The following is a 27,856-nucleotide window of genomic DNA, read 5'->3' on the forward strand; positions in this document are numbered from 1 at the left end:
GTTTGGGGACGTTTGGGGAGGCGCCCAAACCTCCCCAAAGGTCGGCAGGTCTGCGCGGAGGAACGGAGACCTGCCGAGGTTTGGGGAGGTTTGGGGAGGCGCCCAAACCTCCCCAAACAGGAACGGAGACCTGCCGAGGTTTGGGGACGTTTGGGGAGGCGCCCAAACCTCCCCAAAGGTCGGCAGGTCTGCGCGGAGGAACGGAGACCTGCCGAGGTTTGGGGACGTTTGGGGAGGCGCCCAAACCTCCCCAAACAGGAACGGAGACCTGCCGAGGTTTGGGGACGTTTGGGGAGGCGCCCAAACCTCCCCAAAGGTCGGCAGGTCTGCGCGGAGGAACGGAGACCTGCCGAGGTTTGGGGAGGTTTGGGGAGGCGCCCAAACCTCCCCAAACAGGAACGGAGACCTGCCGAGGTTTGGGGAGGTTTGGGGAGGCGCCCAAACCTCCCCAAACAGGAACGGAGACCTGCCGAGGTTTGGGGACGTTTGGGGAGGCGCCCAAACCTCCCCAAAGGTCGGCAGGTCTGCGCGGAGGAACGGAGACCTGCCGAGGTTTGGGGACGTTTGGGGAGGCGCCCAAACCTCCCCAAACAGGAACGGAGACCTGCCGAGGTTTGGGGACGTTTGGGGAGGCGCCCAAACCTCCCCAAAGGTCGGCAGGTCTGCGCGGAGGAACGGAGACCTGCCGAGGTTTGGGGACGTTTGGGGAGGCGCCCAAACCTCCCCAAACAGGAACGGAGACCTGCCGAGGTTTGGGGACGTTTGGGGAGGCGCCCAAACCTCCCCAAAGGTCGGCAGGTCTGCGCGGAGGAACGGAGACCTGCCGAGGTTTGGGGAGGTTTGGGGAGGCGCCCAAACCTCCCCAAACAGGAACGGAGACCTGCCGAGGTTTGGGGACGTTTGGGGAGGCGCCCAAACCTCCCCAAAGGTTGGCAGGTCTGCGCGGAGGAACGGAGACCTGCCGAGGTTTGGGGACGTTTGGGGAGGCGCCCAAACCTCCCCAAACAGGAACGGAGACCTGCCGAGGTTTGGGGACGTTTGGGGAGGCGCCCAAACCTCCCCAAAGGTCGGCAGGTCTGCGCGGAGGAACGGAGACCTGCCGAGGTTTGGGGACGTTTGGGGAGGCGCCCAAACCTCCCCAAACGTCGGCAGGTCTGCGCGGAGGAACGGAGACCTGCCGAGGTTTGGGGAGGTTTGGGGAGGCGCCCAAACCTCCCCAAACAGGAACGGAGACCTGCCGAGGTTTGGGGACGTTTGGGGAGGCGCCCAAACCTCCCCAAAGGTCGGCAGGTCTGCGCGGAGGAACGGAGACCTGCCGAGGTTTGGGGAGGTTTGGGGAGGCGCCCAAACCTCCCCAAACAGGAACGGAGACCTGCCGAGGTTTGGGGACGTTTGGGGAGGCGCCCAAACCTCCCCAAAGGTCGGCAGGTCTGCGCGGAGGAACGGAGACCTGCCGAGGTTTGGGGACGTTTGGGGAGGCGCCCAAACCTCCCCAAAGGTCGGCAGGAGGAACGGAGACCTGCCGAGGTTTGGGGAGGTTTGGGGAGGCGCCCAAACCTCCCCAAAGGTCGGCAGGAGGAACGGAGACCTGCCGAGGTTTGGGGAGGCGCCCAAACCTCCCCAAACGTCGGCAGGTCTGCGCGGAGGAACGGAGACCTGCCGAGGTTTGGGGAGGCGCCCAAACCTCCCCAAACGTCGGCAAGTCTCCGTTCCTCCGCGCCCTGCCTGCCTGCTTCTTTCCGCTGCGGAAAGAAGCAGGCAGGCAAGGCGCGGAGTTTGGGGAGGTGCGCGCGCACCTCCCCAAACCTCCCCAAACTTCGGCAGGTCTCGGACGGCGGTGGCTTGGGAGAGGTGCGGGCGATCCCGGAAGCACCAAAGCCTCGGCCGCGCACAAGTCCTCGGTAAGTTTTTTTGTTGACTGGAGTATAAGCCGAAGTGGAATTTTTCAGCCCAAAAAGTGGGCTGAAAAATTCGGCTTATACTCAAGTATATACGGTAGCTTATGAGTAAATTTTAGATTGTTATAATTTTTTTTATAAGTTGGATATTTTAGAGTGTTTGTAATTATGTTATAGGCGGGTTAAAGTGTATTATGTATTTGGTTATTTATATAGTCGATCAATGTTAGCTAGATTATGATTACTATATATTTGTAACCCTGTAACCAGCTTTCGGAAGTGGGGGAGGGGGAGGGGGGTTTGGGGTGGGTGGGGATGGGATAACATTGTAACCTTTATAAAACTTTTCAATAAAAAAAAAGAGCAGGCACAAAGTGGATTACAGAACACATGTAAGAAAGCTGTTGTGCTACAGTAATTCAGAATCTGATTCATACATTAGGAAATCTGCTTTGAATCTTCTGCCAGAAACATACTAGGTGGTTTTTTTCAACTTCAGAGTTCTGGAATTTCTTGGTGGCTTCTTATCTAGGAATTGACCAGGTCTGACCCTTATTAGCTTTCATGTGGTCAGCTAAGACCAGTTATGCTAAATGGCAAAAATGCTGCACTTTCCAGAAACTTTTTTTAGGGTGTTACAATATATACACAAGAACACAAATCTGTAGCCTAAACAGTATTCTGTATTTCACTCTACCAATCAAGGTTTCCATGAACTCATTCTCATGACAGAGCAGACCAGAAATTATGCATACATAACAAATTATGCTACTAAATACTAAAAGGTTGTGATTATAATTATAAGGGAAAGTCTACTCAGGGTCTTTAAAAAACTAGAACTGAAACTTCCTTTTACTACTTCAGATCTAACATGATATCAGAAGGAACTGGAAACAATGAAAAATTTTCACAATGTCAGCAACTCATATCAAAGCTTATTTTATTTATTTATTTATTAAACAAATGTATAGGTAGTCCAAGACTTACTACAGTTCGTTTAGTGACTCTTCAAAGTTACAATGCCTCTGAAAAGTGACTTATGACCATTTTTCAGTTATGACCTTGTGATCATCTCCATGATCATGTGATCAAAATACAAATGCTTGGCAACTGGTTCATATTTATGACCATTGCTGTGTCCCAACCTTTTGTAACATTCTGACAAGCAAAGTCAATGGGGAAGCCAGATTCACTTAAAAACCGGATTACGAACTTATCAACTGCTGTGATTCACTTACCAATTGAGGCAACAAAAGTTGTAAAATGGGACAAAATTCACTTAACAAATGTCTCTTAAAAGAAATGTTGGGGTCAATTGTATATAGATTTTATATTTATATAGAGGCCACCTGCTTTTTTCTGTAAAACAAGGAATTTCCAGAGAGCATCATTTCAATCACTTTGTAGCACAGGTTTCAAAGATAATGTTAAATTATAATGATGTTAAATTATAAAATACATATTCATGATAAGTTTTACTTTTGTATAGGAATTCTCTTTGATTACAGCATTTTTTTCTCTTTTAAATGGGTTACTAGGATGGTCACCTGAACTCTGATCTCTTCTTCCACTTCTTTCCTTTTTTCTTCTTTGATTAGTTCTGGATCATATTCTTGTGAAAAGTTCCATTTCTCGTCTCTATTCTTCCAAACATCTGTCACCCAAGAAAAGAAAAAGAATGAGAAAGGAATGGGTGCTTGGTTTTTTTTTAGTAATTCTTATAGCATAACAAAATTTGTATTTCTGGTTCTGGTAACTAAATTCATTACATTAATCAAGTTTTAATGATTTTTTTGAAATGGAAAATTAACTGTAATTTTTTATTATTATTATTATTATTATTATTATTATTATTATTATTATTATTATTATTATTATTTATTAAATTTGTATGCCGCCCTTCTCCCGAAGGACTCAGGGCGGTGAACAGGGCACATATAAATATAGAATACAAAAATTAAAAGGAATTAAATAATCGCCCAGATAAAAACAATAACAGTATAAAACCCCATTAAAAACCCTAACATCCCCCATCAGGCCAGGCCAGTTTGTTCAAATAAATGGGTCTTCAGACTGCGTCGGAAGGAGCGAAGGTCCGGTGCCGTCCGGAGCTCGACCGGCAGCTGGTTCCATAAAGCCAGAGCGCCCACAGAGAAGGCTTCCCCCTGGGGGCCACCAGCCGACATTCTCTGACCGGAGGCACCCTGAGGAGGCCCTCTCTGTGGGAGCGCACAGGGCGGAGGGAAGTTGACGCCGGCAGCAGGTGGTTAATTTTATTTATTTATTTTTATTTTAATTCCATTTATATCCCGCCCTTCTCCGAAGACTCAGGGCGGCTTACAAGCTTAGCAGTAGCCTTCATTCTATGTATATGCCTGCTTGTTAGGGCTTTCACACACACCCCAAGCGGCATTATTACAAAGTCAGCTTATTGCCCCCAGCAATCTGGGTCCTTAAAGCTTAAAGCTTAAAGCTCAATTATGGCTACAGGTTAAGCAATGCCCACTGTAGACTCTTTATCTTGCTTCTGCAAAGAGTTCAGATACTGTATTTGAAAGTAGATAAGGATAGGAAAACATTTTTGAAGTAAAAGCTGCATTAGGTGGGTAAAATGTATAGGTCATCTCCAGTGCATGTAACTGTAATCTAATTAAAAATACATATTTGTAGGTGGGCTACATATTCTAATTTTACTATGCATGTAAGTTATTTTGAATTTTCTCCCAGTTAATTATATACTCAAAATAACCTGTTGATGTTGATGATGGTAACTGGAATGTATTTTTTTTATTATATAACACTTCATACACAATAGGTAATTGAATTTACTGATGGATCCTTTGACTGGCATGTGAAAAGCAAGCATTCTTCTATGAGGCCTATTGAGAAATGTATTTCTCATGTCCCTTTCTCCCTTTCCATTACAACAGACATGTGTGAAAGCATCTTTTGATATTCCTATCTAAATTTAAAAAAAACCATTCTCTTAATTGATAATACAAGCACCCAATGAAATTTTATGGGCTTTTATAGCTGTGCACAATCTCTAAGTGTAACATCAATCAATTGGAAATTTCTACAGTATTGCTCTCAAGTATTTAATAATACCATGATTACACCATTATTAGCACACCTCAGCTTTCAATCCCACAAAATTAGCTCCTCCTCTTCCAAGATGTCTATAGATAAACTGAATATTTTGACGAAGCAATACCATGTCACATCCTGTAAAAATCTCTGAAATCCTCAGACATACATTTGAAACGGAAACCTTTAAAATGCTATTTAAAAAATTATAGCAAAGCATGAGTCTCACTCCTAGAAGCTAATTTTCAATCTATACCATCTATATTTGGGGAGTATTGTTTACATATCTGATTTAAAATGGACTAGTGAAATTTGTTTTATGTCATCTCTTAAAGTTAACATTGACCTTACAATTTCTTTTTGATTCAGCCAAGGAGGAGAGGCATGTTTTCAGTCTTAGGCATTCATATGTTAATATTTAACAAAAAGCACACAAAAAACATAAACTACCTAAATATTCACCATATAAAACAATGGCTGTTTCAGTTTCTCTCTTTACTTGCCTTTATATTTGTTGTTTCCTTCTTCCATTATTGGGAGAAAATTACTTGGGGACATTTTCCAACCTTCCTCTTCTTCCTTAATATAATATAAAATAATAAAAAATAATATAATATAAAATTGTGCTAGAACTGATTTAGGAACAATTATAAATAAATTTTCAGAACCAAGCTGCAAATTTTGGTTTTAAAGAACAGTTGGCATTATTGATCCCTATACCTCTACTCTGCGAGCTGCATTGGCTCCCGGTTGCCCTCCGGGTGAGATTCAAGGTGCTGGTGATGACCTATAAAGCCCTAAATGGCTTGGGTCCGGGATATCTTGGAGGTCCAGCCGATCCGAATCCGACCGGTTACGACTAAGGTAGTTTACGAGAACTTATCTCGCAGCGTTGAGGGTGGCTAGGTCTAACCACTTTGCCACCCTCATCGCGTCTGCAGATAATCGCCCGGCCGCCCTGTTTAGGGTAACTCGCTCTCTTCTTAATCAGGAGGTGAGGGAGGAACCCTTGCAGGGTCGAGCCGAGGAGTTTAGTCAATTTCTGTCGGACAAAATCGCTCGGATCCGGACCGGTTTGGACTCCGACTGGGCAGAGTCTGACGAAGAGGATGTGACTCCTGAAGAAGTGGACAAGATCATGGGGAAGCTGAGCTCCACCACGTGTTTGTTGGACTCGTGCCCCTCCTGGCTGACTTATGCAGCCCGGGATGGTACACGAGGCTGGCTCCAGGCAGTGATTACTGCCTCTTTGAGTCAGGGTAGCTTTCCCGCCGCCTTGAAGGAGGCGGTGGTGAGACCCCTCCTCAAGAAGCCTGCCTTGGACCCAGCAATTTTAAACAACTATCGTCCGGTCTCCAACCTTCGCTTTTTAGCGAAGGTTGTTGAGAGCGTAGTGGCGCAGCAGCTCCCTTTGTTCTTGGATGAAGCTGATTACCTAGACCCGTACCAATCGGGTTTCAGGCCCAGGTACAGCACGGAGACGGCATTGGTCGCGCTGGTGAATGATCTCTGGCGGGCTCGGGACAGAGGTTGCTCCTCTGTCCTAGTCCTTTTAGACCTCTCAGCGGCTTTTGATACCATCGACCATGGTATCCTGCTGCGACGTCTCAGAGGGTTAGGAGTGGGAGGCACAGTTCTCCAGTGGTTCTCCTCTTACCTTCTGGGACGTTCGCAGTCGGTGTTGGCAGGGGGGCAGAGATCGACCTTGAGACCTCTCATTTGTGGAGTCCCTCAGGGATCGGTTCTCTCACCTCTCCTGTTCAACATCTATATGAAGCCGCTGGGTGAGATCATTCGTGGTTTTGGAGTTGGGTATCACCAATATGCTGATGATACCCAGTTTTTTATTTCGACCCCAAACCACCCCAGCAATGCCCTCGACGTGATGTCCCGTTGCCTGGAGGCGGTCCGGGTCTGGATGGGGAGGAAACAGGCTTCGACTCAACCCTGACAAGACTGAGTGGCTGTTCGTGCCGGCATCCCGGGAAATTCCGATTATTCCATCATTGGCCATCGGGGGTGAGCTATTACCCCCCGTAGATAGGGCCCGCAACTTGGGGGTCCTTCTAGATTCACAGCTCTCTTTGGAAGAGCATATTGGAGCTGTGACTAGGGGGGCCTTTGCCCAGGTTCGCCTGGTGCGCCAGTTGCGACCCTATCTAGACCGGGATGCCTTGCGCACAGTCACTCATGCGCTCGTGACCTCTCGTCTAGACCACTGTAATGCTCTCTACATGGGGCTGCCCTTGAGGTCCACCCGGAGACTCCAGCTGGTGCAGAATGCAGCCGCGCGAGTTGTCTTGGGAGTTTCCCGATACTCCCATGTTACACCTTTGCTCCGCAAGTTGCATTGGCTACCGGTTGCTCTCCGGGTGAGGTTCAAGGTGTTAGTGATGACTTACAAAGCCCTTCATGGCATGGGGCCGGGTTACCTACAGCAACACCTGCGGCCGGCATCAACTTCCCTCCGTCCAGTGCGCTCCCACAGAGAGGGCCTCCTCAGGGTGCCGCCGATCAAAGAATGCCGATTGGTGACCCCCAGGGGGAGAGCGTTCTCTGTGGGCGCGCCAGATCTTTGGAACCGCTTACCGGTTGAGCTCCGGATGGCCCCTGACCTTTGCTCCTTCCAGCGCGATCTCAAAACTTTCTTTTTCGAACAAGCTGGCCTGCTCTGATGGGATGGGGTTGGGTTTTTATAAATAGTTTTGATTTTAATATGTATTAATTTTATGGGCATAATTGTTTAATTGGCTTTTTAATTTTTGTATTCTATTTTTATTGTGTATTGCCCTGTTCACCGCCCTGAGTCCTTCGGGAGAAGGGCGGTATACAAATTAAATTATTAAATTAAAATTAAATATCTGAGGGGAACACCTGCTGCCAGCATCAAGTTCCCTTCGTCCAGTGCGCTCCCACAGGGAGGGTCTTCTCAGGGTGCTGCCGGTAAAAGATTGCCGGCAGATAACACCCAGGGGGAGGGCCTTCTCAGTGGGTGCGCCTGCCCTCTGGAACCAGCTGCCCATGGAGCTTAGGACTGCCCCCGACCTCCATTCATTTCGCCGGGACCTGAAGACCTGGCTCTTCGAGCTCTCTGGCCCAGGCTGAGAATTTTAATTTTAATTGGGGTTTTTTATTTTTTCAGGGATTGATGTAATTTTTTAAAACTTTTGTATTCCTTGTTTTAAATACCCTGTAAACCGCCCTGAGTCCTTCGGGAAAGGGCGGTATATAAATCCAATAAAATAAATAAATAAATAAATATTTGCATGAATGAGAAATTACTTCTCTGATTCCAGGCATTCTGTTATACTTTAATCTCTTTATTCCATATTTCATTAAGAGAGGTTCACTCTGGCTTCCGGTTTGCAATCGTGGCACTGGCAGATGTGTAGGGAGATCGCTCCCTCCACCATCTGGTTTTCTCCCGCTGCGGGACCCTGAAAAGGGTCGGAAGTCGCCTTGGAGGGGCGACAAGCATGAAGAGGACCCCTGAGTGATCACAGAAGGGCAACAGCCCTTCCGTTTGATCTGGGGCAGCTCTTGAACCAACGGGGAAAAGATCGGCCATTTATGGCCCATCATTAAGCCACTGACAGCTGAGGCCAAACTCACTACCAAGCACCTTGAAAGCAATGTGGAAAATTGGGTGAGATTTTACCTTCTCTCTACCCTAAGTACCTTTCCTGTTAAAAGCACTTTGAAAATCTATCCCCTTCTGAGGAGAGAGGGAAGGGAACTCCATTACCTCACCCTCTAAAATGGCGGCTCCTGCTTACTCAGGGTAAATAAAGCTTTGAAAAGATTAACTTACAACTGGATATCTGTTTTCTGTTTGGAATTTGGGGACCCCAAAAATTCCTACTCTCACTGGAATCTGCTATCTTGTTTTATCTGTAAAAAGAACTTAAACCAGTTAAGAATCTAGCCCGGGATCTGAAAAAGACTCTAAATACTAATGGGGACATCTTGTGGTGAAGCTTGGTACAGCAGTTTTATTAACTCTGTCAAAGAGACTTGTTTACTGCCCAGATCTGACCTTGGTATTATCTATGAGAGACTTAATTTTTAGAGAGCAGCTGGGCAATGCAATTGGTAGGAATGGTGGAGGTGAACACTTACTTTCTTTTAATAAATAGCCTTCACTAGAAAGATTGTCTCTAACTATGTCAGAAATGGAGGAGGATCAACAAAACATCTCAGATGTGCTAAAACTAATAGCCAACTTTCCTTTCCCTTAGACACCTAAAAGTTAAATATAAAATCAATTTATATCTATATCATTACAACAGATATATTCTATATGTCATCTTAATAGTTCATCAATTATTAAAATATTGTCTTTTATTATATCATTCCAGATTCTATAATATAGTTCAGAGTTATGTTCTAATAGCTTAATTTTGTTTTCCCTTAAAAATCTAAAACCTAAATATAAAATCAGTTTATATTTTTTAAAGATTCCCCTTAGCCCATTAAAAGAAATTTTTTAAGCTCTATCGTTACAAATCCCAAGAAAGAGACAAGTCTAATTTTTTAAATCTAACTCTCGCCTTCTTTTTGTGCCAATCAGGCTTCCATATTGGTGCCTTTAGATTCTTAGATGTGTCTCCCTTTCTTCCTACACACATTGTTTGAATCCAGGGAGACCATCCAAATATCAGTTTTACTAAGAAAGTATCCCCGTTGTAATCATTGAAGTGTTGTTTTAATATCTCAATTTATCAATGTTTGGTGTAATATAATTGTCATTAGTTCAGTCTGGTCTTTTTCTTCTTCCGATTCCATCTGGCTTAGTTAAGAAGTAGTAACTGGTGTTATGGTTATCATTGGATTGGCTGGGTCCTCAACGTACTGTAATTGAAGGCCTTTAATATCTTCCCTCTTCAGGTACTATTGTTTTTTGAGGTCAAGGTTTGGGCTTCAAGGTTCTCTATAAATTGCATTTGTTGTTCTTTAAAGTCTGTTATTTTAATATTAGTTTCCATTTCTTCTGTTTGGTTTTGGATTGTCAATTCATCATTTAAGGTCAAAGTTTGATTTGGTAGCTTTAAGCTGTCAGATTTATCTTGCAGTTTAGCTTTGATTTGCTCAGTCATTGCCAAGATTGTGTCAAGCATCAGTTTGTAATTAGTCATGGCCGAAATTGTTGGCACCCCAGAAATTTTTCCAGAAAATCAAGTATTTCTCACAGAAAAGTATTGCAGGAACACATGTTTTGCTATACACAATTTTGTCCACAATTTTGGTTCTCAAGTCCTCAGTTCTCTTCTCCTCTTTCTGTTGTCCATGCTTAGTGTGGCACACACAGACACACAATGCAAAGACTAAGTGAACTTCTCTCCTTTTTAGCTGCTTTCAGGTGTGATTTTTATATTGCCCACACTTGTTACTTGCTCCAGGTGAGTTTAAAGGAGCATCACATGATTGAAACAATCTTGTTTATCCACAATTTTGAAAGGGCGCCAATGATTTGTCCAGCCCATTTTTGGAGTTTTGTTTGACATTATGTCCAATTTGCTTTTTTTCCTCCCGTTTTTTGTTGTGTTCCAATACACACAAAGGGAATAAACCTGTGTATAGCAAAACATGTGTTCCTGCAATACTTTTCTGTGAGAAATACTTGATTTTCTGGAAAGATTTCTGGGGTGCCAACAATTTCGGCCATGACTGTAAGTGGTGGGATATATTCCTCCATTTCATTGATGTTTACAGATAGGTCTTTCAAGGAGGCTGTTTTAATAAGAGTCAACGATTGTCCAGGTGTTCCCAATTCTTATCTTTGAAGATAATGTCAAGGACAGCTCTGTTATTCAGTCAGCTCTCACAATAAAAAAAAGATTTACTTGCTATACCAAGTTTCGCCACAAGATGTCATCAATACAGTAGCATATAGAATAAGATGTAAAAATTTTTTCCAGATTAATATGAAGCTTTTATTCAATTAGCCCATTTTTCCCCTTAATTCACAGCTTAAGCAGAAAATAGGGTGGTAGATTCCCACAAAAATAAAAGCTTTTTAATAGGTATAAATAAGATTGCTTTTTTTTTTACCTTAGCCAATTGATTTCTTTTAAGGCTTTAAAGTTTATTCCCCAAGTATGCAGTTGCCGGTCTTTCAAAATAGGGGGAGGAAATTTTCAGAAAAGTCCCACAGGAAAGTAGTTAGGGGAATAAGAAAGGTAAGGTCTCACCCAGGTCCTCCAGATTGCTTTGTTGTGCTAGATGTTGCTTTTGGCTTTTGGCAGGGAACGGCTTAATGATCAGCCATCGTAATGGCCGATCTCTTCTTTTTTGGGCCAAAGGAGCTGCTCCAGATTCGAGCGTAGGGCTGCCACCCTTCCGCGATCACAGGGAGGGCCTCTTTGCGGTGGTCACCCCTACAGGGCAACTTTCAACCCTTTTCAGGGTCCTCCAAGGAAGAAAGATTGGACGGCAGGGAGAGAGCTCTTCCTGCATGTCCGCAAGCGCCACGCACACAAACCGGAAGCCTGTCAAGTTTTTGACACCTTGCTAGGCAACTGGTGGTACTTGGATACTGCCATGTCCTAAAAGTGATACAATAAATGAAAAGGTTGAAAAGCCCTGGCCTACACATCAAACAAATTAACCAATTGCGAGAGGAGGTAGGCAGTTTGGGAGAAAGAGGCTTTTGCAATTCGTTGGGCTCTTTAACCTGGTGGTACTACCTGGAAGGGAGCAAGGTGCCTTTCAAAGTATGGACTGGTCACAAAAACTTAGAGGCAGTAAAAACTCCTCGCAAACTTTCCCCCAAACAAGTATGATGGGCACAATACTTCAACTGATTTAACTTCACCCTAAAGTACACAACGGGGGGGGGGGAGAACTTTTTGGCTGATGCTCTGTCCAGATTGCCTCAGTATAAAAGCCAGTGCGAACAAGTCAATGATTCAATCATGCCTATGGCACAGATTATTTCTCAATTAACACTGCAGAAAACCCCATCTATGGCAGATCCGAACCCAGATGATCCTGTGATGAGAAAGCTAAAGAACGAACTCCTCCATGATCAATGGTTTAAAGACCATCAAATCACCCTAACCTGTAGAGATGGACTAGCTTATTTGCCTGAAACCCTCTGTCTCTATGCACTTCAATGCAGCCATGATGTAAAACAAGCCAGACACTTTGGCTATTTGAAAATGCTACATTTAATTCTTTGGCAGTTTTGGTGGCTGTGTTTGAAGGAGGACATGGAAAATTATGTCAAAAGCTGTAGGTGTGTGCCACTATGAAAAGAATTCCAGGGAAGCCCCCTGGACTATTACAGCCTGTCGTGGACCCTTCCCAGCCATGGGAAGAGATCACTATGTATTTTATAGTTGAGTTACCCGAAAGCAGAGGAAATACAGTAATATTGACTGTGATTGATCTTTTTTCGAAGCAGGCTCATTTCATCGCCTGCAAGGGACTCCCGTCAGCCCAGAAATTAGCCAAAATGTTCCTTATGCACATTTACAGACTGCATGGTACACCAAAACGGATAATCTCTGATAGGGAGGTGCAATTCACAGCCAGGTTTTGGAGGGATTTCCTGAAAATAATTGGCTCGTCACAAGGGTTGTCGTCAGCTTTTCACCCATCTACAAATGGGTTGGCTGAAAAAGCAAACTGAATGGTGGAGCAGTACCTTATGTGCTATGTGGACTACCAACAAACAAACTGGACTGATCTCCCTTTTGCTGAGATGGCTTACATCAATACCGTTCACGGCAGCACTGGTTTCACTCCTTTTAAGATTACCACAGAAAAGAATTCAACCCAATACCTGTGTATCCTCGAGGACCCTCTAGCTCCCAGACTCTTGACCAATGGATGTCAAATGGGGGGAGGTTTGGGACAAAACAAAAACAGCACTGAAAAAAGCCTCCGAAACATGTAAAAAACAAGCTGATAAAAAGCAATCACCCCAGAGATCTTTCCACATTGGGGAAAAGGTTTATTTATCCACAAATATCTATGACTGAAGTTGCCTAGTAAAAGGTTGGGATCGAAATACCTAGGTCCCTTCCCTATTGTCATAATCATAAATCCAGTTACGGTGGAGTTGAAACTCCCATGACTTTTAAGGAAGATTCACCCTGTATTTCATTGCAGTTTATTAAAACCATTCAGGGGTTCTACTTTATGACCTCCTCCCAAGAAAGTACCTGGTGCCCTAGTGATAGCTGGACAAACACATTATGAAGTAAAATATATTCTTGATTCTAGGATTTTTAAAGAAAAATTGCAATATTTAGTTCAGTGGAAGGGATATCCATTATCAGAGGCCACATGGGTGAAATCCAATGATGTGAAAGTTAATAGGCTCATCCGTAAATTCTATGATGAACACCCCAACAAGCCAAGGGGCAACCCTTAACCTATGCTTCTGTTTAAATCGCAGGATTACATCTTTCTTTTAAGGGGGGGTGGATGTCAATGCTGAGATAATGGATGTTGTCGCTTTGACAACTTTGAATCAGCAGCCATTTTTACTTTTGCTTCTAACGTGCCTTTGCTATTCTTTTAGAGTTCAGATGTAGAAGTGGGGATGGGGTAAATGCTTGAGGGTTTAGCTAGCCATAACAATGTAGAAGTGTGGGAACTCAAGGACACAGTTTGATAAGGTTTTGGCGGGCTGAGGGGCCGGTGAGAAAATCCTGCATCTTGCGTTAATTGGGGAATGTGATTTATGACAGCGTTTGTGGGATGGGAATTGCAACTAGTTACTCTGTATCTGGGGGGAGGGAATCTGAGTTTTGGGTTCAACTATGTAAGTGTTGATATTTTGTTTCCTAATAAAATGTTCTTTAAGGAAGAATTCTTGCATTGAAGTTCTTTTACCAGTTTCATCTATCGGAACCATTGGAGGAGACAAGCTACAGTGAATCTGAACCCTTTAGCACCATACATTATAGCACAGAAAGTTTCAGAAGGGTGATAAAGAATATCTAACTTTCAAACTGCTCTTTATGATTCTCCTCTTTCAGGCTGACCAGAGATACGTATCCATAAAATTACAATATATCAAAACAAAATAAAATAATCTCAAAACTCTATTAAAGAATATTGTTTTACCATCTTTTTTCTGGATTTATATATAATATGATTCAGAATGACTTGCCTCATCTTTCTTCTTTGGTTTCTTCTCTTCTGTCTCATTTCCTTTCTTCTTTGTTTTGCCCTTTTCTTTTTTTTCCTTTTTCCCTTTTTTCCCTTTCTTTTTCTGTTCTTCTTCTGCTTTAGCAGCTAGCTCAGCAGCAACCTGACAGAAAGAATAATATCTGTTTACATTTTAAAAACACAGTGAAGATGGTACTGTATATAAAAAGACAAATGAGCTGATTCTATTAATAATTGTTCCCTATTTGACTCTAAATGTGCTGCTTTTCATGAAAGGAAAGGAGAGGAAAGGCTTGCGAGCACTTCTTCGCAGTAGGGGCCTATGTGTTACAGATCAATTTCTCTTCCCTGCTACTGGAGGTTAGATTTAGTGAGCTTTTAAAAATAAATTTGTAGAAATATCTTACAGTTTTTTAATTTTGTTGTTTGCTATAATATATAATAAAACTTTGAGGATGGGTAGATAGCAGCAAGTACAAATCTAATGAATGAATAACTTCAACCAACATTTTATATGCTCTTGACAGAGACAAAGCACACGATTTCACTTTGTTTGATGTCCAGATAGAGGCCTTTTAGGCTGTATTCATAACATACACAAAGCCAGCCGTCACTTGTCAAAGTGACAGAGACTGCTATAATAATCAATGAACTAATTATCTCTATAAGATCATTTTGTTTTTTATTAATTACTTAATTAATTAATTAATCAAATTTATTTGCTGCCCATCTTGTGACTCTCTGCTATAAGTAGAATTTATTATTATAACATTCAATGTATAAGAAACAATTAATGCACAGTAACATTAAACTAAAGGAAATCAGCAGTAGCAATTTGCTTGAGGATGCCTAAGTCATGAATCTCAGTAAAAACCATATACATTTATACTGAAATAAACTCTTACCTCTTCCGGAGTTTTTTCTGAGAAAAGAACTGCTGAGCCGCCTTGTTCTTCATCAGGATAATCAGGAAATTTTCCTGTAATATGCCTGTTTCAATAGAATAAAAATATAAAATTAAATGTACTTGGTAACTAATAGAAGACATGTAGCTGACATTCTCTACATGTCAAGGGAGAGAAGAATCTCAACACTGCCTCTAACAGACCTCATTGGAACAGACTGCAAAGATGAACACAGAAAACATAAAACTAACAAACTGGCTACCCACTATCTGTGGCCAGTCTGATGGCAGCCATAAGACAATGGCCAGTCCCATTAAAAGCATCCTGTCTGTTCCCACTCCCACTGCTATCCCTTGCCAAAGCCTAGAGATTAACAGTCACCAAATAATCAGGTTAACCTGCATCTGGCTATTGATACAGTTCTGCCACAGCCCAGAAGTCCATTCACAGCCCAGTGCTCACTACCATTGCTTCCACTGCTGCCTAGAGGAACCTTACTGGTGCTGCCACAGTGTGCCCCAAAGCCTTAACCAGCTGAGGCCACTGCCAAACAACTGATAAGTGGCACAACTGCACACTAAGCTCACCTAAAACTTCCACTACTATTCCAGCCACTCCAGGTAAAAACAGCAGCTCAGAGCCTACAGTTCCAGTAACTATACCTCTATAATAATGTAACAAATGATGAAAATCTTCTCAAATACATTTAGATTAATATAAAAGGAAAAAAGAATGACATTACCATAGGTGTATACTAGGCCACCCAGCAGAGGAAATAGATGGAACTTTTTGTTAATCAGCTAGCTAAGCTACATAGGAAGTAGACATCAACAATGGAGGATCAGACAGGTTCCTAACAAACCTGGTAGTAAACTTTATCTCCCAAAAGGTAGAAAAGGGAACTAGAGGGACAGCAATACTGGACTTAATTCTCAGTAACAGATATGAAAGATGAAGCCACAGGAATTTTTGGGCAAAAGTGAGCATATAATATTCGAATTCAACATTATGCAAGCACAAGCAATAGAACAAAGTTCTAGTGTCTAGTGTCCTAGACTTTAAGAGAGCTGATTTCAACCAACATAGAAAGAGCTTGGGAAGAAAAGAGGAAAACAACTCATGAAGCTTGGGAAAAATCAGATTATAAATGTGCAGTCTAGCACAATACTACTGAAAAAGAGAAATAAGAGATCCCAGAAGAAACCAACGTGACTGCATAAAGAACTCTTTGATAAACTGAAAGACAAAAAGGAAATAAGTATAAAAAGTAAAAAGAGGGGCATATAACTAAGGCAGAATACCAGCATATAGCCTGAACCTGAAAAGATGAAGTCAAGACAGCTAAGACTCAGAATGAATTTAGGCTTGCAGCAATGTCAAAAATAATAATAAAAATTCTTTTGACATGTAAAAAATAAGAAAAAAGTCAAGGAAATGATCAGTCTGCTAATGGGAGAAAATGGCAAGGAGGTGACAGATAGCAAGGAGAAAGCGAAGCTGCTTAATTCTTTCTTTCCATCTGTCTTTACACAAAAAGAAAAATCAGTCTAACCTATCAAAAATATGAAAACAGTGTGCTGCAGCTCCCAACAAAGTTAAACACTCCTAGGCTGCATTAATAGACGGATAGATTTAAGATCAAATGAAGTGTTAGTACTGCTTTATAATGCTCTTGTAAGACCATATTTGGAATACTGCATCCGGTTTGGTCCCCACAATACAAAAAAGATGTTGAGATTGTAGAAAGAATGTAGGGAAGATCAACAAAGACGAATAAGGGACTGAAGGCTAAAACATATGAAGAACAGTTGCAGAAACTGGGTATGTCTAATCTAATGAAGAGAAGAAACAGGGGTGACATGATAGCAATCTTCCAATATCTAAGTGACTGTCACAAAGAAGAGGGAGTTAACCTATTCTCCAAAGCACCTGAAGGCAGGACATGAAGTAACAGATGGAAACTTATCAAGGAGAGATCCAACCTAGAAGTAAGGAGATATTTCCTGACAGTAAGAACAATCAACCAATGGAATGGCTTGCCTCCAGAAATTGTGGGTGCTCAGGACTGGAGGTTTTTAAGAAGAGATTGGACAACCATTTGTCTGGAATGATATAGGACAGTGACGGCAAAACTTTTAGAGACTGAGTACCCAAACTGCAATCCAAAACCCACTTATTTATCGCAAAGTGCCAACACAGCAATTTAACTTGAATACTGAGGTGTTAGGGTTTACATTAACTCTTTTGTCTTAAAAGAAAAACACAATAACAGAGCTTTTAATGATACAAGCAACTTTTTATTGAAAATTAAAAGTTTGCATTTGGCATGCTTTTGAAGAATTAATATGATTTTAGCTATTGTATGCATGCTGATAATTTGTCTAACCTTGGCTCATACTTTGTAAGGTTGAGAGCAACACATGCAGCACTCAGGTCATCTGTTAGTTAGTTTCTGGTATCAGATTTGATATAATTCAAAGCTGAAAACAACTGCACACAGGTATAAGATGATCCAAACAAAGTAAGGAAAGCAATTCCAAGTGCTTTCATTCACTTAAAATTATTTGGCAGAGAATTCCACACTTTAAGGATTTCATTTTCAGAACTGTGCTGTCATTTGTCATCCCTTCTATCTTCTTAAGTGTTTCACACAGGTCATAGAATGTGTAGCGCACATTTCCCATACACAGAAGGCGTGCAGACCTTGATCATCCATACAAGCTCTCATTTTCCCATTAGCAGGAGCTCAGGTTGGTTCCTATGGACAGCAGCCAATACAAAGTTCCCCCTGACAGTCCCAGTTCAATGAGTGCCATGTTTGTCCTGTCCTCTCATATAGCACACACGCCAGCTTCTTCCTCACTGATATCACCTCCTGTGCTGCTTCCCTCAGCCTGTGCTGTGCATTGTAGAGTGCTGGCTGGGTGGCTGGCTGGCTGTATGAGTGGCTGGAACATAAGAAGAGCCCACTGGATCAGGCCAATGGCCCATCTAGTCCAGCTCCTGTATCTCACAGTGGCCCACATCTATAATGAGGAGATAGCACATACCCATCACGGCTAGTAACCGGTGATGGACTTTTCCTCCAGAAATTTATCCAATTCCCTCTTAAAGGAATCTAGCCTAGATGCCATCACATCCTGTGGCAAGGAGTTCCACAGGTTAATTACATGCTGGGTAAGTGGTGTTCTCTTTTATTGAGCAGGGGGAGAGTAACTGATCCTCCACACCCCAGCAGTGTCTTTTCTGGAGGCTGTCTGCTGGTGTAGTATAAAGTAATGTTTTTGTACTATGATGATTCATTATAAATACATCTTTGACTAAAGACCTGACTTCTATGGACTTTAAAGTTCCTGTGGAAAAAATGATAAAGCTTTTTGTATGGATATATACTGGATTATACATTTTTGTGCAATGGATGCTAAATCACAGAATCCATTTTATTTATCCTCAGGTGTAGAAATATATGTGTTTGGGTAGTAAATTTGTGGGGAGTATTTCCAAAAGTAAATTAGGATTTCATGACTTTATATCATAAAAATATAGATTTGAACTTTTACAGTGCAGTCAAAAAGACAAATGTGATATATCCATCATTACTTTGGGAAGGATACCACAAAACACATAATTAAGATAATTTTAACCTTCCTGGATCCGACTACTGAGAACAATAAAAAAACCAAAAATATTGACCATTTCAGTATTGCTAAGAATGAAAGAAGGTTAAGTGCTATAGTACTTCCAAACTCATACAGATTACAATAATCCTAAATGGAAAGATTAAAATGGTCTCACAATCAAGAGTTCTTCTCTTTTAAGCTGATCTGTTCAGAGGAATAATAAAGAAACACTTGCATTGCTTGAATTTCAACAAGGGAGCCAGAAGGCGAAAACATGACAGACAATTTGGGTTGTTGGTTAAGCACTAGGCTAGAAACAGGGAGATTGCTAGTTCTAGTCCCACTTTAGACATGAAATTTAGGTCAGTCAGTCTGAGCGCCTTTAAGTCAGTCACTCCCTCACAACTGAACTCATCTCACAGGGTTGTCACTGCTGTGGGGAAAATAGGTCGAGGAAAGAGTATTAGGCTTGAGTTATTTATAAAGTTATTTATAAAGAATAAACATGAACCAATATGTACCTCAGCAAAAGTGATGGGGGGAGCGAGGGGATGGGAGCCAACCACGTAAAATTATTAAACAGACCATGATGGCAATAGCGCTATGAAGGCTACCACCAATGGCTTAATAAAATAACCAAACACCTTCATGGGATTAAAAACAGAGGGAACGCGAGTAGGAGAAAAGCTACTGTCCAAAAAATTTCACCCTCCCCTCCCCCCACCTTCATTTAAAAGGCAGCTCTCATCCACTCCCGAAGCTCTGGGTGCAGCAAAGCCTCAGCTGCTCACCTCGAGGCGGGGTCTGGGCAACTTTCTGATTAAGTGTCGGCTTAGGAGGCATGCAGGGAGCACCCTGCCATTACTGCTCCCACCCACCCACCCCCAACAGAGAGCTCCATTGCCGCCGCTGCTTCCCCCCGCATGAAGCACCTTACCGCCACTGCTTCCCCCATCCCGACGGAGCGCCCCACCGCTGTAGCTGCTTCCCCCTGCACTAAGTGCCCCACTGCCACTGCTTCCCCCACCCTGAGAGTGCTCCACCACCGCTGCTGCTTCCCCCGCACAAAGCGCTCCACCAGCCGCTGCTTCCACCCACCCACCGACAAAGCACTCCACCACTACTGCTTCTCCCCTCCACTAAGCACCTCACCATCACTGCTTCCCCCACCCCAATGGAACGCTTCACTGCCATCACTGCTTCCCCCTGCACGAAACGCCCCACCACCACTGCTTCCCCCACCACCATAGAGTGCTCCACCACTGCTGCTGCTTCCCCCCCAGTGGTGAAGGTGGGGTTTGGGAGGCAGCGGCAGGGCATAGCCCAGGCGTGACCCAGCAGCAGCGGCAAAGCTCATCCTCCCCACTCAAGAGGCCAGCAGCAGCTCCTTGGCTCCATCCAAGTTGAAGGAAGCAGAGGCGCAGCAGCGGGATTGTTCTCAATAAGACGGGTCCACATGAGTGAGCAACACACCTGGCTCCTATTGTTTGAGAGCAATCCCTAAGATGTCATCAAGATACACCAAAACCGCTTTGTTTAGATGGTCGTGCAACACCTGGTTAATCAGCTGCATGAAAACAGCTGGAGGTCCCTGTAGTCTAAATGGCATAACTTTGAATTGATAGCTGCCCATAGGACAGTTAAAAGCAGTTTTTCATTCAACTCTTTCTTTTATCCTTACTCGGTAGTACACTTCTTTTAGACCTAACTTGGTGAAGACATGGCCCTGTGCTAGATGAATTAGTACAGTGATGGCGAACCTTTTAGAGACTGAGTGCCCAAACTGCAACCCAAAACCCTCTTCTATATCGCTGGGTGCCGGATAGGCATGGCCCACTGGGTGAGCGTGGCTACGGTAGTCACAGCAGACTGGGTGGGCATGGCCAGGCTGGGCATGACCCCCTAGATGTTGTTCCTGGGGAGGGATACCTGTGGCGGCCAGGCAGGCTTGGGGGAGATTCAGGGGGCCTCTGGCAGGTAGGGCAGCAGGCAGGAGGCTCGTCCTGCAAGGTGAGGCAATGCGAGGGAGGGGGTGGGGTAGTGGTTAGGGTTAGGCTGCCGCTGCTCTCCCCCAGGACAAAGCGCTTTGCTGCTGCTCACACCCAATGGCAAAGATGGAGTTTGGGAGGCAGATGCAGGGTATAGCCCAGGTGTGGCCCAGCAGGAGCAGCAAAGTTTGTCCTCCCCACTCAAACAGCCACCAGTGCCTCCTTGGCTCCATCCGAGTTGAAGAAAGCATGGGCACAGCAGTGGGATTGCCCTCAATAAGGCAGGCATCCGCCTCTTTGTTTGAGATCAATCCTGCTGCTGCACCTCTGCTTTCTTTAACTCGGATGGAGCAGAGGCAACTAAGCTGCTGGCAGCCGCTTGAGTGGGGAGGACGAGGAGGAGGAGAAAAGCGGTGAGGCTTTGTGCCATCTGACTGGCCAGGCAAGGAGTAGGTTGGGTGATGGTGGCTGGCTGGCTGGCTGGATAGGGAGGGGGGATCATGGCCACTTGAGGGGGATCTGCCAAGCCTCGTGGCAGCAGCATTGGCAGCTCCCCCCACCCGGCCCGCTTCCTCGGCTCCGTAGAAGATGCTTGGCAGAACCCCTTCTCACTCCCGATCGGACACATGCAGAATCTTCTTTCCAGCTATGACACAGTCCTCCGTCACTTCCTCCACCGCTGTGTGCAGTCCCACAAACAAAATAAGTTCGTGTGACTAAAAAAAAAAGTTCAATCAATTCCAACTTTGCGAGATCTTTTTTTTCCGCAAGAAGTTGGAATTGATTGAACTTTTTTTTAGTCCCACAAATTTCTTGTTTCTGTGACTGCACACAGTGGCGGAGAACAGGGAGCCACAGCAGAGGGATGAAAGAACTGCATGCGGCTCTGGAGCCGCAGGTTGCAGACCCCTGGCCTAAAGCAAAAAAAAGTTATAAAACCCAGGTTAAAAAGCCACTTGATGCAGGTTGCTCAGATGCATGGGACTGATGGCCTATGACTGGAGCAATGACACACATGCCCACAGAGAGGGCTCAGAGTGCCACCTCTGGCACGCGTGCCATAGGTTCACCAACACTTCCCTATACCATTTCAGACAAGTGGCTGTCCAGATTCTTCTTAAAAGCCTCCAGTGATGGAGCACTCATAATTTCTGAAGTCAAGCTGTTCCACTGGTAAATTGTCCTCACTGCTAGGAAGTTTCTTCTTAATTCCAGGTTGCTTCTCTCCTTGATTAGTTTCCATCCACTGTTTCTTATCTTGCCTTTTGGTGCTTTGGAAAATAAGTTGAAAATAAATTCCTGCAACCATTCTTCACATTTTTGTCTCCAGGCCTTTAATCATCTTAGTTGCTCTTTTTTGCACTTCTTCCAAAGTCTCAACATCTTTTTTGTAATGTGGTGACCAAAAGTGGATGCAGTATTCCAGGTGTGGCCTTACTAAGGCTTTATAAAGCGATACTAATACTTCATGTAATTTTGATTCTATGCCTCTGTTTATACAGCCAAGGATTGTATTAGCTTTTTTGGTTGCTGCTGCACACTGCTGGCTCATGTTTAAGTGATTGTCTACTAGGACTCCAAGGTCCCTCTCACAGTTACTGTCACTGAGACAAGTTTCACCTAATCTGTACCTGTACATTTGATTTTTCTTGCCTAAGTGTAAAACTTTTCTCCTCATTGCATTTCATTTTGTTAGATAAGGCCCACTGAGCTATTTTTCCTTTTTTTTTCATGAAGACAGAAAAGAAAGAATTAAGCAGTTCTGCTTTCTCCCTGCTTCCTGTCATCTTGCCGTCTGGTCGCTTTAGTGAACCATTGTTTCTTTGATTTTTTTTCTTGTTTTTTATAGGTTGAAAGAAACATTTTTATTATTTTTGAATTTGTTGCAAATTTTAGTTCAATCTGAGCCTTAACTTCCCTGACTTCATCTTTGCAGATTCGGACTATATGCTGTATTCTGCCTTAGTTATGTGTCCCTCTTTCAATTTTTTTATAATAGGACTGCAGTGGAATTTTCTTTTTCTTTTTTAAAATTCTCTAATCAGGGTAAACTCTATGGTCCTAACCCTTAACCAGTGGTGGGATTCAAATGCCTAAACAACCGGTTCTCTTATTGGATGCAGGCCTGGGCCTCTGAGGCCTGGAACGAACTTCCAGAAGTGGCATCCATGCTCTTCTGGCGGGCCGTTCTAGGCCTGGGAAGCCTCTTCCAGGCCTCCCAGGTCTAGAACAGACTTCTGGAAGCAGTGTTCATTCAGCCGGTTCTCCAAACTCAGCAAAATTTAGCTACTGGTTCTACCAAAGTGGTGCGAACTGGCTGAATCCCACCACTGTCCTTAACTATACCCAATGCTTAGCATAAAAGGACAAAATAAATAAACTACATAACTTTTAAGAATACATTTCAACTCAGTAATAGAGTTAATGCAATATGTTATACATTGTTCCTTATGACTTGACCCTGGAGTTCCATTGGCTATATTTGTCTTTATGACATACAGATTTACTCTGAATTATCAAGTATACAAAATGAATCTGGAGGATTCCAAATGATCCCCTTGAGTCATCAAGCTTTTGTTCACTAATGTCAGAAAATGATAAATGATAAATATCCAACACACATTTAAGTATGTAACTTTTTCCATAGCACAGAAGATTATAAGGTTATTTGATCAGCAAAATACAGGAGAGTGAAATGCAATGGAGATAGCATACTTGGATTTCATTAAGGCATTTGACAAAGTAGACCACAACCTACTTCTTGGTAAGCTAAAAAAAATTTGGGATAGACAGCATCACCATCAGATGGATTTTTAACTGGCTGACAAACTGCATTCAATGTGTAGTCCTTAATGGAACTACATCCACATGGAGGGAAATAAATAGTGAGGTATTCCAAGGTTCTGTTTTAGGCTCAGTACTCTTATACATAACTGTTTTATAAAGCCATAGTATGAGCACATTTACAACAATGCATCCAGTTTTGTCACCATATTATAAAAAGATGTTGAGTGAAGAAAAGAGCAACAAAGATGTTCAGGGGGCTAGTTGCAGGAATTGAGTATGTCTAGCCTAATGAAAAGAAGGAGTAGAGGTGACATGATAGAAGTGTTCCAATATCTGAGGTGCTGCCATAAAGAAGATCTCCTAAGTCCCTTCCTACTTTGTTATTCTGTTACACAGGTATAATTACATTTTACCCTTTGTTTAAAGAAACAAATTTATATTGTATGAAGAGTTTTACAACTAGAAGAAAAAGCAAACATGAAAGATAATTGTTTGTTTCAAATTTAATAATAACTAAAATGATTGTTATATATTTCTTCTTCCTACCTGTTATTTCTTTTACAGTGCTTATCCTGCTCCCTTTCTCTTGTTTAGTGACTTAGGAATTTGTTACCTAAACCAATATTTATTTCTGCAGTTCCCAATGTGGTGCCATCACATACCAATGTGCCTATAGAGATTGTTCCTGGCACTGGACAGAATTCATGCTCCTTTTAAAATATGTTTTTTAAACCCTTTAATTAAAAAAGGCAGGGTGGAAAGGCTAAATATCAAGTAACATAATGGGTGAAAATAATGAAAAACAACTTATTACACAAATGGTGTCAATGGTAAGTCTGGCTTCTATGTTAATTGAATGCATTTCTGAGGCAAGGAATTGTTGGTAAGAGAAGAGCTACATCTCACAAAAACTAATACAAACTTCTTTGAATGGCATCTTGAAATCTGATCCAAGAAGCTATAGCCTGTATCTTAGGTTATACGAAATAGTGCAATGCCTGGTGCTAGATCTGAGAGGAACATGCAGTATGTCAGCATCTCCATCATCGGCCTGGTGCCATGCTGGGTTGCTGCCACTGAAGTGGAAGGGAGGGGAGAGGCGTTTGGGGTAATCCACACCTGCGTATTAAATGGTGGGAAATAGGGAGGCGGTGATGGGCATGGGGAGGTAGAAGTGACAACAGAAGAAGACCAGATCAACAAACTGGCTTGTACCAGGATCTTCAAGGCCATTTGCCCCCAGAATGGAATGTTACCAGTTTCACATTTCAGAGTTTCTCAAAACATCTTGCCAGCATCACACTGGCTGGGCCAGGGAGTGGTCATGGGGCAAGGGATTGGGAGTTGGAAACAATAGCTTTGTATTTTGTGTGGGAACACCAGATTCCACCTGATTTTGCTGCAACCAGTTTCTTTCAGCAAAAGTTCCTTTGCTTCAATTAAATGGAGCCACAAGTCCTACTTTTCTGAGAGAGCAAACTGAGGCAGGTCTGACACAGTATGTGGCAGCATCCAATAATGAACATGTAAATACTGAAGTAATAGGCTGGATTAACTGATCCAAAAATAATAGTGTCTCAAAATATGCACTGGATAAGGAGAAAAAAAACAAGAAAAATAGACATCTTAATGCAGAAAAGTGAATACTCTATGATTTAGTGTCCTAAAGAAGGTAGGTTTGTATCCAAAGATTTGATATTATGAAGTAGAAATATGTTCAGGAAGAAATGATTTTTTAAATTTAAATGAAATACTGAAGGAGCAATAGTTCTTACAAGGATGAAATGAAGCAACAGGAAAATCCCAATAGCTAGGGGCAATTACATGTAAAGCTCTCTAAAATGCTGAAAAGAAAGGGGGATATATACAGGAAATGAGAAGAAGGCAACTTAAGCAAACAAGAATATAAGACAGTCTCTTCTATAAGAAAGAGTAGGAACATTTACACAAAGACTAAAGCTCAGAATATGCTGAGATTTGCATTTTCCTTAGAAATAAAAGAAAAGCCACAGAGTATAAAGTACATCAGGAGGAGAAAGTGGTGAACCCGTAATCAGTGATAATGTGAAGGAAGAACTTTTAACTTCTATTTTGCATATGTAACTTAGTTATGATCCTCAGAAAAGTGGGGAACTGCAGCTTCGAATAGGCAAGGATACAAGAGAACTAAGCTAATTTAAATGAATTCTATTTTTTAGGGCCAATTGTATCACATCCTGGGGTACTGAATGAGGTAGCAGAGGTAATATCAGAATCAGATAATCAAGAACTCTTGATTATCTGAGAACTCCTAGAAGACTGGTAGGGCCCTTAGAAATTAAGAAGAGCAAATGCCATCCCATTTTGAAAAAGGGGAAGCAGAACTGGGGAAATAACAGGCCTGTCAGCTTGAAGTCTATACTGGACAAGGTCTAATTAAGTACCATGTTTGTAAGCTCTTGCATAGGCATGGTGCAATTAATAGGAGACAGCATGGGTTTGTCACAAACATATCATGCTAAATTAATTTTATTTTCTTTTTTATAGTTATTCGTGTAATAGATTAGTCATGCAGATTAAAGGAAAAAGACTGAGTTAATGCCAAACAGCTAATATTTTCTGCTGATGATTTCTTCTTGCATGGATTTCCATTTTCCTGGACTTCAAAAGTTCATTAAATGAATAGTTGTAAGTCAAGGACTATCTGTAACAAAAACTAACATGGGGTAATTTTGCATTAACTGGATCCTGAGCCAGGAATGACCAGGATGTGTCTTAAATTTATCTGTTTAAAATGTCATGAGAACCAGGTCAATTTGTTTTACAAAATGTTTCCTGTTCTGTTCTATGCCATGGTGACTTCATATACAGACATTTTTGCCATTGCTTTATGGTGTTGTTATCAAAATTTGATAATACTATGGCTAAACGTGAGATTTCCTGATGCTCTTCTCATCCAAGTACTAAATTGGTCTCTGTCAGTTTAGGAGTCAGCCTGGGGCAATGGCAGGGGGGTGGAGACTTGTGACAGTGACAGCAGCAAAAGTAGCAACAATGTTGCTAGTGGAACAGCTGCTGCTGCCACTACCTCACAAATTCTTTTCTTCTGGACTCCAGCAGGGATTGCTGCCACTATTACCATCACCACCATACTGAGCACAGAAGCAAAGTTGCTGTCACACTGAAGTGTCACAGGCAGCCTTTGTTGTGACAGGTCTTTCCAGCATTTAACCATTTTGCAGTGGAATTATCAGAAATATGGAAATCTGAGCTTGAAGCAATGAGTTTGCTAGCAGTGTTAACACCTGAGAGCTTTGCTGAGAACTGCAACAGCTTAAAGGATGAAGAAACATGAGATGGTGTCCCAGAAGATGAGGCCTACATTCCTACCTACTTGAAAGTTTTCCTGATGCTCTTCGAATAGGGGGCCCTGGAAGAATAATCCAGTGAGTTCACAGTAGTATGGAACTAAATTTAGTTTGTCAAACTCTCTGTCATTACCCTGGTGTTTCATGTTTCTCTGGAAGAGAATAAGGACAACAGCCAGTTCAGAGAACATGATGAGGCCAAAGTATGCATGGACATCATGCAGATATCTGGGGCTAATACTGAGCTTTCCTTGGTCAAAGAGCAGAACCTGTCCATCATTGGGAGGAGCCATGATGGCAAAGTCATTAGAATGCAATATTGCATGTTGGAAAAATGAAAGAATGCCATCAGATGAAGAAATAATGAAAAAAATACTAGAATGCTCAGAGATAGACAGATTGCCTATGAGACTGAAAGAAAAAGAAAAAAACAGAATTTTACCAAACTCGGGACTTATTTTATCGATGGCTAGAGGAAAGAATAAAGGGTTAGGAATTAAATATGTATTAGTGAATGTAAAGACAACACGTTGGTTGAAAAATTATTATTGTATGTATGGGAAAAAAATAATAAAAACTTTAATAGTAAAAAAAAGAATGCAATATTGCAGACTGACTCTGCCCACAGCCTGAAGTTTGATCCTGATCAGCTCAAGGTTGACCCAGTCTTTCATCCTACCAGTGTCGGTAAAATGAGGACCCAGATTGATGGGGACAATATGCTGACATCTGTAAACCACTCCAAAAGTGCTGTAAAGCACTATGGAGCAGTATTTAAGTCTAAGTGCTACTGCTACTACTGTTGTGGGATGTCAATGCTGCTAATACGGGATGTTCCCGCTTTGACAACTGAAGAAAATATGCAGCCATTTTCTCTATTCCTTTAACATTTATTTATTTATTTATTGATGGGATTTATATCCCGCCCTATCTCCCGAAGGACTCAGGGCGGCTAACAACAAAACATATAATAAGTACATAAATCAAGATAAAATGAAATTGAGAACATCTGTGCAATAAAAAATTAGAGAATTTAAAAATGAATTAAAAATACTAAATATAAATTAATTAAAATGCCTGTCAGTCTAGGTCAGCCTGGTG

General features: G+C 42.5%; 1 protein-coding gene across 6 annotated transcripts in view; it reads right to left on the bottom strand.

Moving 5' to 3' along the window:
• The window catches only part of DRC11 (dynein regulatory complex subunit 11), a 175,177-nt gene that overhangs the window by 111,621 nt on the left and 35,700 nt on the right, over nt 1-27,856 (bottom strand). For 5 of the 6 annotated variants that reach the window (XM_083350791.1, XM_083350789.1, XM_083350790.1 and 2 more), the window contains 4 exons: nt 15,014-15,098; nt 14,110-14,250; nt 5,489-5,564; nt 3,446-3,552 (listed from right to left, as the gene is read on the bottom strand). In XM_083350791.1, coding sequence (XP_083206917.1) covers nt 3,446-3,552; nt 5,489-5,564; nt 14,110-14,250; nt 15,014-15,098 — 409 coding nt within the window. Of the gene's footprint in view, nt 1-3,445; nt 3,553-5,488; nt 5,565-14,105; nt 14,251-15,013; nt 15,099-27,856 lie in introns of all 6 variants that reach the window. The other variant, XM_083350788.1, reaches the window with a different exon arrangement.

The sequence above is a fragment of the Vipera ursinii genome (assembly GCF_947247035.1).
Source record: "Vipera ursinii genome assembly, chromosome: 1".
In the NCBI taxonomy this organism is placed as follows: Eukaryota; Metazoa; Chordata; class Lepidosauria; order Squamata; family Viperidae; genus Vipera; species Vipera ursinii.